At 34.6% G+C, this 17394-nt stretch overlaps 1 protein-coding gene across 4 annotated transcripts in view; it reads right to left on the bottom strand.

The window, feature by feature from the left end:
* WASHC4 (WASH complex subunit 4) overlaps positions 1 to 17394 on the bottom strand; it is a 70949-nt gene that overhangs the window by 37301 nt on the left and 16254 nt on the right. For all 4 annotated transcript variants that reach the window (XM_068560713.1, XM_068560710.1, XM_068560711.1 and 1 more), the window contains exons 14-23: positions 13516 to 13642; positions 9438 to 9563; positions 7501 to 7608; positions 6840 to 6986; positions 6636 to 6715; positions 5180 to 5285; positions 4498 to 4614; positions 3166 to 3334; positions 2396 to 2550; positions 618 to 692 (exon numbers count right to left, since the gene is read on the bottom strand). In XM_068560713.1, coding sequence (XP_068416814.1) covers positions 618 to 692; positions 2396 to 2550; positions 3166 to 3334; positions 4498 to 4614; positions 5180 to 5285; positions 6636 to 6715; positions 6840 to 6986; positions 7501 to 7608; positions 9438 to 9563; positions 13516 to 13642 — 1210 coding nt within the window. The remainder of the gene's footprint in view (positions 1 to 617; positions 693 to 2395; positions 2551 to 3165; positions 3335 to 4497; positions 4615 to 5179; positions 5286 to 6635; positions 6716 to 6839; positions 6987 to 7500; positions 7609 to 9437; positions 9564 to 13515; positions 13643 to 17394) is intronic.

The raw sequence follows: 17394 nt of genomic DNA, 5'->3' as shown, positions 1-17394 counted from the left end.
GCAGCACTATTTACAATAGCCAGGACATGGAGGCAACCTAAATCTCCATCGACAGATGAATACATAAAGAAGATGTGGCACATATATACAATGGAATATTACTCAGCCGTAAAAAGGAACAAAATTGAGTTATTTGTAATGAGGTGGATGGACCTAGAGTCTGTCATACAGAGTGAAGTAAGTCAGAAAGAGAAAAACAAATACCATATGCTAATGCACATATATGGAATCTAAAAAAATGGTACTGATGAACCTAGTGGCACGGCAGGAATAAAGACACAGACGTAGAGAACGGACTTGAGCATATGGGGGTGGGGGGAAGGGGAAGCTGGGACAAGGTGAGAGAGTAGCACTGACATACATACACTACCAAATGTAAAACGGATGGCTAGTGGGAAGCAGCTGCATAGCACAGGGAGATCAGCTCGGTGCTTTGTGACAACCTAGAGGGGTGGGATAGGGAGGGTGGGAGGGAAGCTAAAGAAGGAGGGGATATGGGGATATATGTATACATATAGCTGATTCACTTTGTTGTACAGCAGAAACTAACACAACTCCAATGAAGATATAAAAAAAAATTTTTTTTAATAAAAAATTTTTTTCTGAAACTCACTCACTTGATTGTTGAGATTATAGAGGTATCGAGACACAAATATATGAATGTTTCTCATAATTTCCAAGACATCCAGGCCCTACAAAACAATCCACAAAGAAGTTCTATTATTATTAGTTTAAAATAATCAGACATATCAATATAGTGACTTACTGCTTATACCAAGTCTCCCAATATTTTTAAATTATTTTAAAGAACAACTATACAAAAAGTACAACCAAAGGTTAAAAAGAGTCTTCTGACATGTACAATTAGGACTATCTACTTGGGGAAATCTGACTGCTTGTTATCTTATTCCTTCTGTGTAGACAGGAACGGTTAAATTTAAAATTTTGAAGATCCATGACTCACAATCATTTCACCACCACTCTTGAGAATATTTGTCTTCCCAAAGATCTTTTCTATATTTTTTGCAAAGTAAACTAATGGCCAGATTCTAAAAATAGATTTTAGAATCTATTTTAGATTCTAAAAATAGATTTTAGAATCTATTTTAGATTCTAAAAATAGATTTTAGAATCTATTTTAGATTCTAAAAATAGATTTTAGAATCTATTTTAGATTCTAAAAGATTCTAAAATAATAGCCAGATTCTGGCTATTATTCTATATATAATAGCCAGAATATGTGTATTATATATAAACAGTATATATTTATAAAATATATACTATTTTTCAGGCATTGTGCAAGGTTCTTTATATGGAATTCTCCAATATGAGGTATTCTTTTTAATTCCACAGCTGAAGAAAATGAAGCTAAGGGAGTTCCGCAAGGAAGCTAGGAAGAGGCAGAACACAGGGATTTAAAAATATCTAATTCCAAATCCTTATGCTTCTTTTAATCATACTAGACCACTTTTAATATACAAGTTACCTAATAAGAATCCTTCATTCTTACTACTCTAATACCTAACGGTATCATATAAACTGTTCCATAGCTTTTCTAATTGGGGCTCAAAGTAATATCACAATACCCCTTTGATTAAGTTTTTATTATAGATTTTCTCATGTTTTAATCTAAAAATTTATTTACTCATTTTTTTCCTCCCACATGAGCTGAGAGTGTTTTTATTTATTTCTGTATCCCTCAATGTAGTTCAGTGTCTAGCATGTTTTCAGTAAATATTAAATTTATAAATAAATGAATGAAAGGATATACAAACTGATCCTGCAATTGGTCCCTATATATGCAGTAAGATGAATGAAAAATTATGATCCTCAACTTTCGGAACTGAATTAAGATTTTTTGGTAAATATTATCTGGATTATCTTAGAAAGAATTACATGCAAATTAACTGAAAACAAACCTCTGCACTCATGAGATACTGCCATACTGTAAATTAGCTTATTGAATTAGTAAAGCTAAATACTTGTTTGCACTCATTTTAAGACAAATACAATTACATAAATTTAACCAATTTTCTAAGATATTAAAGCTTATATATTGTATCTAGGTTTAAAATCCTTAACTGTCACCTTGATTAAACTTTTTAAAATACGGCAGAAGTCGCCTCACTATCCCAGCATGTTTCTGAAAAGCTGTATATAAATCTATGTATATTTCAAATTTTCAACAAAAGGAAAAGTATAAACATTTGGAAGGCTGTGGTAAATTCTTTCATAAAGCAAATTAGCACCATCTGATTTTTTATTCTTCTCAAGTATGAGGTTTTTTCTTGGAATATAAACACATACTAAATAAAGTAAAAAGAAAAAATTTTTCTTAGAGAAATACTGTTATCATGCCACAATCAGACTATACTAAGAACAGTTTATACTATACCTGTTCCAAAGTCTGACTAGGAAGATGTGCCTCGGTCATAACCAATCCATAACGCTGAGTAGCTAAATTTCTCATTTCACTGTAAGTGGCCCAGTCATGAAGAGCTACTGTTGTTAGATTGTAGAAAGTCTTGTCTAGGTAGTGAGTTACATAAGCTTCAAAAAAAAAAAACGATCAAAACTTTTCTGATTCATGAACAGTAGGAAAGGCAGAGAAATGAAACTAAAAAGGAAACAACTTGTCTTTGAACATTAAATTTCTTCCTTTAAAATAAGGTGCTAGGGGGCTTCCCTGGTGGCGCAGTGGTTAAGAATCTGCCTGCCAATGCAGGGGACACGGGTTCGAGCCCAGGTCTGGGAAGATCCCACATGCCGCAGAGCAACTAGGCCCATGAGCCACAACTACTGAGCCTGCGCGTCTGGAGCTTGTGCTCCGCAACAAGGGAGGCCGTGATAGTAAGCGGCCCATGCACCACGATGAAGAGTGGCCCCCGCTTGCCACAACTGGAGAAAGCCCTCACATTGAAACAAAGACCCAACACAGCCAAAAATAAATAAATAAATAAATAAAAAATAAAGGAATTCCTTTATTTATAAATAAATAAATAAATAAAGTGCTAGGAAAATAAAAATGAAGAAACAAAAAGAAATTCAAGAATAAATGCACTAAAACAAAGAAAGATTTTCTCAAGGTTTCGTTTTTGTTATTTTCTCTTTAACAGGGCAAACAAATATAGAATATGACCCTAAGAAGGAAACCAGAACACTCACCTCGAATGTCAATGAAACGATTGAAAAACCGAATTGGATTCAGAGAGAAAAAAAGGGCCAGGTCTTTCATGCCAACTTTGAAAGGGTTTCTGTCATCCAGCTTTAAATGAGTATGCACAGAAAGTCGCAGGTCCTTCTCTATTTCTTTGCACAACTTGTCCAGCAAATGCTATTCACAAAAGAATTGCTATCTTAATTTTTCAAAATAATATTCTAATTGTATTACTCTTCTAGGTGTCTTATGTTCTCACTGTTAGAGCTTTAGTATCTGTGCAATGATGAAAAAATTTGTCAAACTGCTTTAAGAGTCTAAATACTCTATGGTAAAATATTATTTTATTGGGAGAGTGAAATTATTTTGCTATCTATTGAAAATCAATGATTTTTTTTGACCAGGGAGCAGTTAGATGAGTTCTAATGAATTCATTACTATTTTAAGTATAACACCCTTGAAAAAAAAATCAAAAGCTAACATCTGATGGCTTCATTACAAGGAACATGAATACACAATATTAAGCATAAAATTTATAGAAACCAGCAACAAAGGAGGAAAGGTTCTGAGAATATGCAAGAGAGGAAATTTTTTAAAAGCTTCCTTTTAATAATCATTAAAAAAAAATCACAAAACTCACTGAGCTAAAGGCAATGAAATTAATCATTTTTTTCTGGTGTACCACGGGGTTCTAAGTACTGGCCAGACATGTATTTTATTTTCTAAATACAAGTATTTAATATGAGAAATTACATTTAAAAATTTCACAATTTTATCAAACCTATATAAGGTTTATATTGTGAAGTTTACTCATTTTTAATTCCTCCCTCCATATAAAAATACTGCTAGTTGGAAATTTAATTTTAAAGATATCAGTGTTTATAATACACACTTCATTAAAACAGGGATGGATGTACTATACTGCATTCAAATTATCTGTTACACAAGTAATAGGCTTTATACTTTTAAATATAAAATATTTCAGTCATTAGCTTTCCAAATGAAATCCAATAAAACATTAATAGTTAAGTTACCTTAACTATATGACCATTAGCTGCAGACAATAGTCAAACCAATTTTGCATTTGCATTCTTCTAATAAACAGAACTTTAAATTCAAATATACTACTTACTAAAGTAAAAAAAAGTTTTCCAAATACCTAATCTGGATTTCTATATTAAAAATTAGGAATTAAAGACCAATTTAGCACAATAGTGATAGTTCCTTTGTGATTTACAATAATAATCTTAAATTTGTGAAAGCCTGCTTCAATCCAAAAAGTTTTTCTAAACATTGCATTCTAGACACGTTTTAAGCTTTTCAATCTCAAAATATGTTACCTCATTTAAAATTTCCATGATTTCCTTGTCATAGCAATCCAGAAGTACTTCATAGGATTCTAAATGCCTTGCATGCATCATAGCAGGTACACAGTCACGTAAAGCACTGAACATGTACTAAGACGAAAAGTAGAATGTACATGAATTTAGAAAAATTACATCTCTAAATTATATTACAAAGGTTAATTATCTACCTTAAAAGACAAAACCTCAATCTGAAGGCTGTTTTTTTTACATATGACTATATTACTTTCCTAAGTAAGAGTCGAATTTTATTCTCTAAAGCATATACTTTAAGTATACAAAAAATTCACATTAACTTATCCTTTTCCTACCTTGATCATTCAAATACACTCATTTCCATAAAGAAATGGAAAGATCTGAACAACATATAACTTACTGACAAATAAGTCATATTATTTTGACACAAACTAAAACCCAGTGCAATGAGAATGATTAGGAATATGAGGGGAAGAGTGAAATATATATTAATTCATTAGTAGCAATATAAAATTTATCTACAGACTATATAAATTGTACTGAATGTGCATAGCACTGTTAAAAAACGGCATCAGCAGTTTTAAAACACTTTATTAAATGATCTATTTTAAAATTAATTAAAGTGGTTTACACAGTGACTAAAAAAATGATGGGTTTATTCTTTACATTATTCTTTACTTACATGTAATCTGGCTGCATCAACAGCATTTTCATATACATCATCTAAATAAATTGGGAAGACAGCTCGATGCCAGTATAAAAAACAACAGTCACATTGTGTTTGGACTCTACAATGTAAAGTAATTATTAGTGGTACCAAAATTCAAGTAACCCCCAAAAATAATAAAAGGAATGACATTATATATCATAAGGGTAAAAGCTCTGTCTTACTCATTTTTTTGTATTCCTTACATCATTTAACCCAAAATTAGTATAGAAAAGCCACAAAATAAATATTTTTCAAATTGAACAACGTTAACAAAACACTCCAATACCCGACACTGTCAGAATTCTGCAAATACACTTCAGTTTTAAAGCATACTTAAGAAACAATATAGGATGGGATAGGGAGGGTGGCAGGGAGGCTAAAGAGGGAGGGGATATGGGGATATATGTACACTTACAGCTGTTTCACTTTGTTGTGCAGCAGAAACTAACACAACATTGTAAAGCAATTATACTCCAATAAAGGTATTAAAAAATATATACAGATAACTTTTAAGGAGTTTAAAATAAATTTATTTTCAATATTATTTGATATGACTAGACTTACAAGACCTGCATCACATGCACCTGTCTCAAAGCTGAAACGGAGACCTTTCAAAAAACTGTGACCGAAACAATGACAACAACAACAAAAACCAGTCGCACTCAACCTGTCTATAATCTTTGCTAAGTGACTATTTCACACATTATTGGGCAACAAAATGATCATTAAATATCTTAGAGTAAAGAAGGCTCAGTATTTCTACCAAGGGTGGAAAGTTAAATGCCACTAACTACAAAAATCTGAGCTTCTTAGTACAACAAAAACATCATGTTACAAATATGAGCATTAAATACAAATTGTGCTGAAACCTTAATTCGGCTGGGAATCAAAATTCAGAAGACCCACTTTCCCATTAAGAAACTTACTGCTTACTTAATAAAAAGAAAACAATAAAGCCACAGGAGCTATATAAATAAGTCTTCCAAAACCTAATTCATCTTAGTGACTGGCTAACCAACAATGTAATTCAAATTCATGCCCCAAATAAAATTACAGAAGACTATGTGAGATGGCTCTAAGTCTCACAAATAGATGAAGTCTTGTTATAAAGCAGCAATTTTAAGTCCATCAGAGATACGCATCACAACAATCACAATATGTTCCAGGGTCTGCCAGATGCTCTAAGGGCTATATCACATTTTCTCATGTGAGTTCTTCCAAAAGCTACAGCCTTACTGTAGAAGCAAAGTTAAAGAAATATGATCGCTTGTCACAGTCTACTTTTAGTCATGCTAAAGAAGTTATGAACAGGAACGAATGGTCTACCTAAGTTATATTCCTTGTCTTGCTATCCTTTAAAAAAAAAAAAAAAAGCCCTGATGTTTCCATTACCCCTATCTTTTGAGTATCATTACATATACCTACTTACCTTTCTCTAAGTTCACTGATAAGATCCAGCTTTTTCATGACTACTTGAAGTGGAAAGAGTTCTTCATCTTTAAATGTTTTCTATCAGGGAGGGGAAAAAGGCAGAGAAGTTGCACTTGAAGGACAGGTTTCTTAGGTCAGTAGTAAGGGAAGTGTGAAACCTCAGATCTCATTTTTATTCCATAAGAAATAGCAATACATTTACCATTTGTGTGCCAACACTTAGTGCCAAAGAAACAATAAGTCGTCGTTGCTTTGTGCTTGGTCCATTTAGAGTGTTTTCAGCCAAAACTAGAGCAGAAAGCACATCAAGACGCTGTTCACTATATTTTTTGTCAGAAATTACTCTTTTCTTAAAGATAAAAGAAAACAGGAAATATCAGCTTTAAATCTGAGGCAATAACAAAAGACGCAGAAGAAAAATTTCTCAGTTATCTTTTCCATGATTCAACTTAAGAGCACTCAGACAAATACTTTCCCCGTTCAGCTTCTTGTGATAATGTTAGATGCTTTACTGCCATAACATTATCGCTGAGCACTGTCAGGGACAGCAAATTACTAGGCATACTTCAAAATTACCGTATTAATGTAGTAAGAAAATCATTTCTTAAAAGAAGATGCATCATATTTTTAAAATGCATAATATGTCATTTTTTAATAGAACTGTGTTAATGCTGCAAGTTCAGAGTAAAGATAACCCTGATCACTCTAAGCAAAATCATAAAATACCATGGAGATTATAACCAAGAATACTGTGTTTGAAGAAACGGAGTACACAGGTTTAACTAGAAAACACAAATAAAACAACAGGAAGGGCAAACGAGAAAGATAAGATAATTATGCTGAATACATACTAACTTTCATACCTTGGCCACAGAAATAGAATTAAGAGCCTGATGCTGAAGATGCTGTGTTATATGTGAGACTGAATCAGCCACAACCAGGCTTCTCCTGTAGAACATATGTTCTATTGCCTAAAAAGAATCAGAAGTGATTTTATGAAAATCAACTTAAAACGTTTAGGCAAAATTACAGCATATCTTTATGACCTTGAGCTAGGTAAGACCTTTGTAAATGAGAGGCAAAAAGCACTACCATAAAGGATAAGACTGGTAAATTCAACTATATTAAATTAATGATTTCTATTTATCAAAAGTCACTATAAGGAAAATTAAAAGACAAGCCAACGTATGAGAAAGTATCTGCCACACACAAGGGATTAGTACACAGAATATGTAAAGAGACCAAACAAATTAAACACTTTTTTTTAAAAAAGGCAAAAATTTCAATAGATAACTGAACAAAAGACATGAACATATTTTTCACAAAAGAAACACAGTTAATAGTATTAGACAAGATACCATCATTAACAATCAGGGAAATGAATGTTAAGTATAAAATCATTTATAAACACCAATGTGCACGTGCACACACACACAAACACACACAAAAGGCTGATGATACCAATGTTGGCCAGTTAGGGAACAATGGGAAGTCTAATATATTGTGGGAGGTGTGTAAACTGATAGAACTACTTTGGAAAACAATCTGGCATCATCTTGAAAAGCTGATTATGTACATATCACAGAACCCAGCAATCCACTCACAGGTATACAATACTTCAGAAAAACTTCTGCACAATTACACCAAGAGACATATACAAAAATGGCAACATTATTTATAATAGCAAAAACTGGAAAAAAACCCAAAAGTCCATCCCCAGGAAAGCTACACAATAATGAAAATTAATGAACTACAGCTACTCATCCCAACATGGTTAAGTTCAAATAAAAAATTCTGAGTAAAATGAACCAAGCCAAAGAATACATGAAGAATACATTAACACAAATTTCAAAAACATAACTAAACAATGAATGGTTGATAAATTCATTCATATGTGGCAAACTAAAAAGAAACAAGGGAATGATAAAATTCAGGGCTGTGCTTCCTCTGAGGAGGTAGCATAGGATGCGATCAGGGAGGGACAACACAGGGGCTTTGAAAATATTGGTAACATTCTATTTCCTAAGTGGGATGATAGGTTTTTAGGTGTTTATTATTTTTAAAATTATGCTTATATATTAGATATAAGATATATATGCATCTATATATACACTTCTGTATTTGTATTTCATAAAAAATAACTGGTAATACCTTAAAGAAAAAAATGCTAAAAATCTAAAGACACAATCTCCAAACTATCTTTATTTCCTAACAAATCTAAAGCCACTATTAGCAGAAATTTACTAGCGAATCTTTATTTCAGTTTTTACAAAAGGTTAAAAGTGGGCTCTCCTGCCTGTAAGGAGTTTCTTTTTTTTATTTATACAGAGTATGCTAAGAAGCATTTTACCACATTTTCAAAAGTATTCAAATCCCAAAATTATAACACTTTCTCTAAATTACAAAATAAACAGCCTCCTGCTGACTAGCCTCATATACATTTGAATACTATAAAATAATATTAACGTCTCATGTATTTTTAAAACTCATGCAACATGCTTAAAACTTCCGTGAGTAAAACTTTACCAATACTTAGGTTAACCTTTTCATTTTCCTTCTTTTCTCTTTCACTACATGTTCACTTTTAATAAAGTTTATTGGCCATTCATAGAAAATTACTCAGAAATTTCTTTCAGTGGCTAGTTCCGTTATCCAGCTGAGAGATAAGTACACTTTTCCATAATTTTTTTATTCTCATCATCATCAAGAAGTCAAATCTTAACCAAAAAAAAAAAAATCCTGCTTTAAGCTCACATCATCTCTCAATTATAATGGCAAGGTAAAATAATCTAAAACCTACCTTGAGAAGTTCAACAAGCCTGCATAATGCCTTAACTGATGTTTTGGTCATTGGCTTTTGCATGGACATGTAGAGATTCATTGTGGTTTTAATAATGGTACTAATACTATATGCATATAAAAAGCCCTATAAAAAATAATATAAAACATTGATTATAATCACAAGAAAAGGTTTCATTTCTTCAAGATTTCATTCTCTATGTAATAATAATTCTTCTTCAACTTGCCAATAACTAGTGTTTTTAAAGTTCATTTTAAAGTCAGCTCTTAAGATTTTGAAATATTCTTTCTTACACAATGTTATACATGATGGTTAAGTTTCAAAGCAGCCCTTAAAAGTTATGTAACCTATCACTTACCAGAAGTTTAGTACGGTTGACATTACAGCATATAACCACAGTTAAAGAATCTTTCCATTAAAACAAAACTTTCAGAGGAACGATTTGGATGTCAGGAAGATATCTATTCATCCTTATCTTACCTGCCAGGCAAGAGGATAAAGACTCTTATCTGCTGCAGCTTAAGACAAGAGCTGAGGACTCTAAGGAAGTAGGAATTGAAAAATGAGAAGGAGAAAGAGAGCTGCTCTCTGGCCAGTACAGATATCCAACAGTATTTCTCAGTTCCAAGCGAATCCCCGTTTCTTTTTCACCCAGGCCAATCCCTACTATCCATCTGCTACCATGTCCCCTGCTTATGCTGGTGCTATTCAGACTTTCTCTCCTTCCAGCCCAATAAGAACAGATTCTCTCCTATCCTTCTATTTATGAAGGAAGCCACAGGTCTTTTAAGGTTTAAAAACAAAATTTAGTGCTAGTAAACCCAGGGAAACAGTATAGAACACAAAACAGGAAAAAGGGTATTACCTCTCAAATATATTTTCATTTAGATCCAAAAAGGACACAGAGGAACATAATGATGGAGATTCTTTAGGTTTATAAAGAGGGACCAAAAAAGATACTTGTACAGTTTAGAGATGAACTACGTTATTGTGAATATATCCAATGAGCCAGGGCAGAAGCTATATGCCAGTGATCCTCAACCTTTTTCTCCTGCTCTACCATCAGTAACAATGGCTCACTAAAGGAGTGATACTCAACGGGGGGAGAGGGGATTTTTGTGAACCAATAATAGCTCTGTGGTGAAGAGATGGGATAAAATTAAGAGAACTAAGAAATGAGAGAGAAGGTAGCATCCTAAGCGGTGACAATAAGACCAAAGCTTGGGGCATACATGCAGGAGAGAGCCACAAGTCTTACCCTTGTCAGCTACAGGACTATTACACCAGACTCTGCCCTAGTGCAGCACTGGGAAAAGTTAAAAAGCAGAGACAAGGAACAGCAAAAGTATAACTCTAAGGCAGGTTAAAAAAAAAAAAAAAAGGGAGTTTCTTTTTTGTGGGGGAAAGGGGGCAGAGAACTCATGGACCAATAGCACACCATTCCTTGACGGTCATTAATTTGTGAAGGACATACATGAAAGATGTATTTTAAACATCTAAATGGGGAGGGGGGAGGTCTGGGGTCTGTTTCTGTTAACTGCAGAATAATCTGGACCAACCTTTCCACAGAAAACAACTAGGAAATCTGGGCAAAACATTTTTAAAATCTCTTGAAAAGCATCAAAGAGCTATCAAGAAAATAAGAAAATACAAGGCCAAGACCTGGGAGAAGACAGAAACCCAGAGACACGAGCCTGGCATTTGTGGCTGCTTTCCCACAGAGGCATCTGCCCATTCCCAAAGAGGGTAGTAAAGACAGAAGCCAAACGTGTCTTTCAACAACCCCCACAAGGGAAGGAGGGTAAAAATACGAGTTCACGGCCCATCAAGGAGGGGAGGGGGTCCTGGCAAATCACCTAGGCTCTGAGTTGGGTTCTTAAAAACTACCCCCTAGAAAGTAAGCGTGAACTAGAAAAGACAGCCATCACAGAATTTAGGTCCCACTTTAAGTCATCTCAATCCATGACTGGGCTGAGGTGATCTGGGTGCTACTTGTCCTAGACTAGCTGTGTATCAGAAGCAAAAATTAAATCCTCTCTGGAGGAAGAAAAACAATACCCAGATCCTCAATTATATCTACAGTTTTTCCATATACAACATGCGTTATTAAAAATAACAAGGCATACAAAGAGATAAGACATATCCAAAAACAAACAACGACAACAAAAAATAGCTAATAGAAAGATCTAGATAATGAAATTATTAGACACGGGCTTCAAAATAGTTATGTTGAATATGCTGAAGAAATAAAACACAAAATTATTTCATAAAAGAACTGGAAACTATAAAAAAGAAACGAACTGAAAAGTAAAATAATTAAAATTAAGAACTCAGAAAAAAATAAAAGAAGTCAGCAGATGGGTTTAATAGCAGGTTAGATGTAACTGAAAAAATAATTAGAACAGAAAGAGAATAGAACAGAAATAGTACTTAAAGAGTTAATGACTGAGAATTTTCCAGAAATTCCAGAAGCTCTACAAATTCCAAGCAGCACAAACACAAAGAAAACCACACATAGGTTCATCAAAGTAATAATATCGCTAAAAACCAAAAAGTAAATCTTATAAGCAATTAAACAAAGACACATATTGAAAAAGCAACAAAACTGACAGCTGACTTCTCAACAAAAACAAAATTTAAAAAATTCAATGAAATACTAACAGGTATTCTGCAAGGAGAAAGATGAGGAGATGCAACAAGGATAAAAAACAACAGAATGGGTAAATATATGGGTATATCTAAATGAATACTATTAAAAACAACAGCAACAATGCCTTGTAAAATTTAAAATATATACAGAATCAAAATACACAGCAGCAGCACAGGTGAGAGAGGGATAAATAGAATTAAAGTGGCTTAAGATTCTTTTACTGTCTGGAAAGTGGTGAAACTACTAATTTATATTGGAGTTGAATGTTCAGTAATGCATCTTAGTATCTCTACAGTAACCACTAAAAAAACAGTAAAATACTGAATTAACAAACCAATAGAAGGAAGAATGAAATAATAAAAATAATTCAAAAGAAAGCAAGAAAGGAAAAGAATAGGGACACAGAACAAGTGAGACAAATAGAAAGCAACTAATCAGGTGCTAATTTTAAATCTAAATATCAGTATTGACATATACAGAAAACGGTTTTATAGGGGAGAAATACAGGCTGCTTATAGGAGACACACATTAAATAAAGAAGTCAAACAGGTTGCAAGTAAAAGGATGGCAACAGATGGACCATGTAGACCTTAATTAAAAGAAAACTGGTACAGCTATGTTACTATCACAAACAAAAGACCTATGACAAAAAGCATTACTAGAGATTAAAAGGGACATGTCACAATGATAAAAGGTTTGACTCACCAGTAAACTATAACAATTCTAAATGTTATGCACTTACTTCGTCTCAAAATATATAAAACAAAAGCTAACAAAGCTACGAAGGATAAATAGAAAAATCCACAATAATAGCGGGAGATTCTAACCCAGCTGTCTCAGTAACTGATAGAATATTCAGACAAAATCACTAAAAAACATGACCCTACTTGATATATATAGAACACCACAACCAACAAAAGGCAAATTACATTCTTTTTACGTATACATGAAATGTTTGCCAAAGCTGTCCACAGGCTGGGCCACAATGCAAATCTCAACAAACTTCAAAATATTGGAAGTATTTTAGTATTGCTAGAAATCAATAATAAAAAGCTAACTAGGAAACCCTCATGCATTTAGAAATTAAGAATTTTATTTCAAAATAACCAAGAGAGCAAAGTAGAAATCACAATAAATTTTTTTTAATATTCTGAACTAAAGAATAATAAAAATACAACACATCAAAACTTATGCGATACAGCAAAAAAGTCATGCCTTGGAGGGAGTGTAGAGAGTTAAATGCATATATTAGAAAATCTAAATTAATTAAGTCAAACAGATCCAAACATACATAACCAAATCAATTTTCAGTTTTAAAAACAAAAACACATCCTACCCTTTACAATTTATTCAAAGTGTACCTTCTGTACATTGGATTAACAAAGAAATGACCCCCCCCAAATATTCTAAGTAAGAAGATGCAACTACCTGTATAAAAACATTACATCTATTGGTGAGGTCTTCAGCAAATTTATCCATTCTCTGCTCTTTAGATAAAATAGATTCCATTTTCATCATCCATGAGCTCACAAAGACGTAGTAAGACTGTACATCTCTAACAAAGGAAAATATTGAGGTTATTCAGCACAGGAAAGAAAATTTACTTCCATTTCTTCATACTGGATGGAGTATTTCTCTGCAGCAGCCACTTCATCTTTCTTGTTTTCAATATATACATATATCATATATACAAATATAATTTACTTAAGCAGCAAATATTTACTGAATGCCCATACATGCCAGGCACTGTTTCTCAGTACTAAAAACAAAAAAGGGCAGTAAACACAATAAAAAATCTCTGCCCCCGCGAAGCTTACATTCTAGAAAGGAGACTTGTATAATAAAGAAATCAGAAACTGAAATCTGTAAGATGCCAGATATGTGCTATGGAAAAAATACAGCAGGGAAAAGAGCCACTGGGGTGGTAAGTACAATTTTAAATACAGTGATCAAAGTAGGCTTATTGTAAAGCTGATTTTGAGCCAAGATTTGAAGAAGTTGAATAAGTAATCCATGCAAATATATAGATGAGAATTTTAGGAAAGTAAATAACAAATGCAATCATCCCAAAACAGCAGTTTTTCTGGCATGTTCAAGTAATAACAAAGAAGTCAGTATGACAGGAGCACAGAGGGCAGAGATGAGAACAGAAAAGATCAGAGAGGTACAGGGGTCAGGGGGTTGGAGGAATAGGAAAAATGGAGAGTGGAAAGAGGATTTGTGTAATGCCTGGTAGGGCAGTAAGGACTTCAGTGGAAAGCCTCTAGAGGATTTGAGTAGAGTGACCTACTCTAACTCTGAAGAGGATCAATATCACTTTGACTGGTATGTTGAAAATAAACTATAAAGGGGACAATGGTAAAAGCAGGAAAACCACTTAGGAAGCTCCTGTGATAATGCAGGAAAGAGGGGATGACAGCTTGAACCAGAGATGAATGGAAGTTGTCAGAATCTGAATATAAAAGCTAACATTTACTGAATGCTTACTATATATGCCCAGCCACTGTTATAAGCACTTTACACAAATTAACTCATTAAACCCTCACATTAACCTTATGAGGTTAAGTATTACGATCTCCATTTTACAGAAGAGGAAACTGACACACAGAGAAGTAATGTGCCCAACATCATACAACTAGTACACAGCCGAGCCAGGACTTCAGCCCAAATCTAGGAAGCTTTCCCATCGTGGAAAAACTAAATAATATAATTCTACTAAGCAGGCTGCTTACTAACACTAAATCACTGTATCAATGCATCTCAAATTAGTCAAGATGAGAACTTTTAGCCCACAAGCTATTTAAGCTATACTTCTTTATTTTAAAAACAATTAAGTTTAATTTTAATTAATTCAATCAAATCTGAGAAAAATTATTTCTTCTGAGCCAGGATTCCATTAGACAAAAGACACCAATAGCTGCACTTCTGGCTTTGCCTCAAATGGCACTAAAATGTATTATTTGACTTGTGGATGATTTGATTTAGAAGTCTGAAACACAGAGTAAGAGCAGAGTCCTAGGGCAATGCCTCCACTTTAAGAAGAGGCTGTAATCAGGACTCAAGCAGGGATACAATGCACAGAAGGGAACAGTAAAGTCACGCGCAGGGACAGAAGGAAGAGGCCTACAACAGCAATCAAGTTGATGGCAATAACATTAAGACATATCATAATCATAACATAACGTTACTGATTAAGTCAGTAACATTAAGAAGAAGGCTAGGGGCTTCCCTGGTGGCGCAGTGGTTGAGAATCTGCCTGCCAATGCAAGAGACACGGGTTCGAGCCCTGGTCTGGGAAGATCCCACATGCCGCGGAGCAACTAGGCCCGTGAGCCACAACTACTGAGCCTGTGCGTCTGGAGCCTGTGCTCCGCAACAAGAGAGGCCGCGATTGTGAGGGGCCCGCGCACCGCAATGAAGAGTGGCCCTCACTTGCCGGACCTGGAGAAAGCCCTCGCACAGAAACGAAGACCCAACACAGCCATAAATAAATAAATAAATAAATAAAGGAGTTCCTTTAAAAAAAAAAAAAAACCTGTTTAAAAGAAGGAGGCTAATACACAGTCAAGGGCAGTCAAGAATCACTCAGTTTTAGATCACACTACACGGGATAAAGCAGAGGTTTGTCCGTCACTCCACCCATCATTCCTATATCCAGACACCAGATAATCTTTATCTCCTGTAAATATATAAAAATGAAACTGCTTCAAGTTTTAAAAAGCCAAGTTAATTGACAAAGTGAGTCCAAAAAGGGTCCTGTCAGACTGTCAGCTTCATTTCAAAGAACAAACAGGAGAAACACTAGGGAGAAAGAACAAATCTCCTGTCCTGATATAAAGCACTCAACAGTGTCAACACTTGTACATCAACTGGGGGTTTGAAAGAAAGGTTCATACCTCTACCCTCCAAGGGCAGTATCCCCAGCATCAAAATGGTTGTGAACAAAAAGCAAAATGCAACAACCTACAAACCTTGGACCCTAGTCAAAGAGGTGGCTGGGGCACTTGGCCACGTGGGGTCTAACGTATGGTGCGGAGGCAGGAAAACTGTCCCCCACTGCTTCCTCCTCCTCCACAATGAACTCTGGAGCCTGACTGGGACAGCCCTTAGTCACTTCCTCAACTTTTTCTAAAATGTCAGACAAAGCTCATGCTGATCACACCATCTCCTCTCTCCTGGGTTTCACTTTAGTGTTGTGAATTTTAGGTTTCTTTCGCAGTTATGAGGAGAATGAAAAAGACATTGCCCCCTTCAGCTCAAAGGAGCTCTATAGTGACTGCAGAGAGGTATGTTTTTGAAATTAAAGAATTTAGAAATATTGAAATGTTATCACACGGGGGAGGGGGGGGTCTTTGAAAGTCAACTTATTCAATCTTTTACATAATAAGACTCAGTTCCTCCAGCACCTTGGACTGATGGTCATCTGTATTCTGCCTACGTAGCTCTAGTGAAAGGGTACATTACCTCTCAGGGCAGCCTACACAACTCTGCCACAAAGGCTCTAGAGTAGGACGGGCGTGGGTTTGCATGCCTTCTCTGATACGTTCCCAGCTGTGTGACCTGGCAAAGTTCATTTCTCTAAGCCTCATTTTCCTTATCTGAAAATGGGGTAAAAATATAGAGAAACACTACAGAGTAGTGTTAAGAGCCTGTGCTCTAGAGTTGGACTTCCCAGCTCTGCCACGTATTAGCTGTTTCAATTTGGGTAAGTTCAATCTCTCTGTGTCTCAATTTTCTCACCTATAAAATGGACGTGACAACAGTACCTACCCTCATAGGATTTTCTGATGATTAAAAAAGATGATACACATGAAGTTCCTGGAATAGTTATTGGCTTATAGAAAGCACAGGGTAAATATTAGTTGTGACTTTGTTATTTCCCATATGAGAAGACTGTTACAGGGTTTACAAAAGACAATGTGTTTAAAGCCTTTAGCATAATGCCTACTACACAGTTATAAGCTTAATAATGTTGGCAATTATTATTAATATCTGTCACCTTCACCTTTTGGTTCTAATTCAACTTCCTGGAGCCACAGAGATCAAATCTGTTCCCTCTTCAACCTGAATGCCCTTCAAATATTTAAAGAAATCTAATACATCATTCCTCAGATTTCTCTTTTAAAGGCCAAACTATATAGAGACTTTTCAATGAGTCTTCAAAGGTCATGGTTCTCAGATCTAACAACCTGATCAGGTTCATCTGGAGATGCGACAGTTTGTGGCCCTCTTAAAATGTGGCACCACCAAACACTCATTATAATCTGACCAGTAAGAATTTAATGGAACTACCAATTCCCCTAGCCT

Source organism: Eschrichtius robustus, chromosome 13 (genome assembly GCF_028021215.1).
Source record: "Eschrichtius robustus isolate mEscRob2 chromosome 13, mEscRob2.pri, whole genome shotgun sequence".
Taxonomy (NCBI): Eukaryota; Metazoa; Chordata; class Mammalia; order Artiodactyla; family Eschrichtiidae; genus Eschrichtius; species Eschrichtius robustus.
The sequence above is the reverse complement of the archived record's forward strand: the minus strand, read 5'-3'. Positions and strand labels throughout refer to the sequence as shown.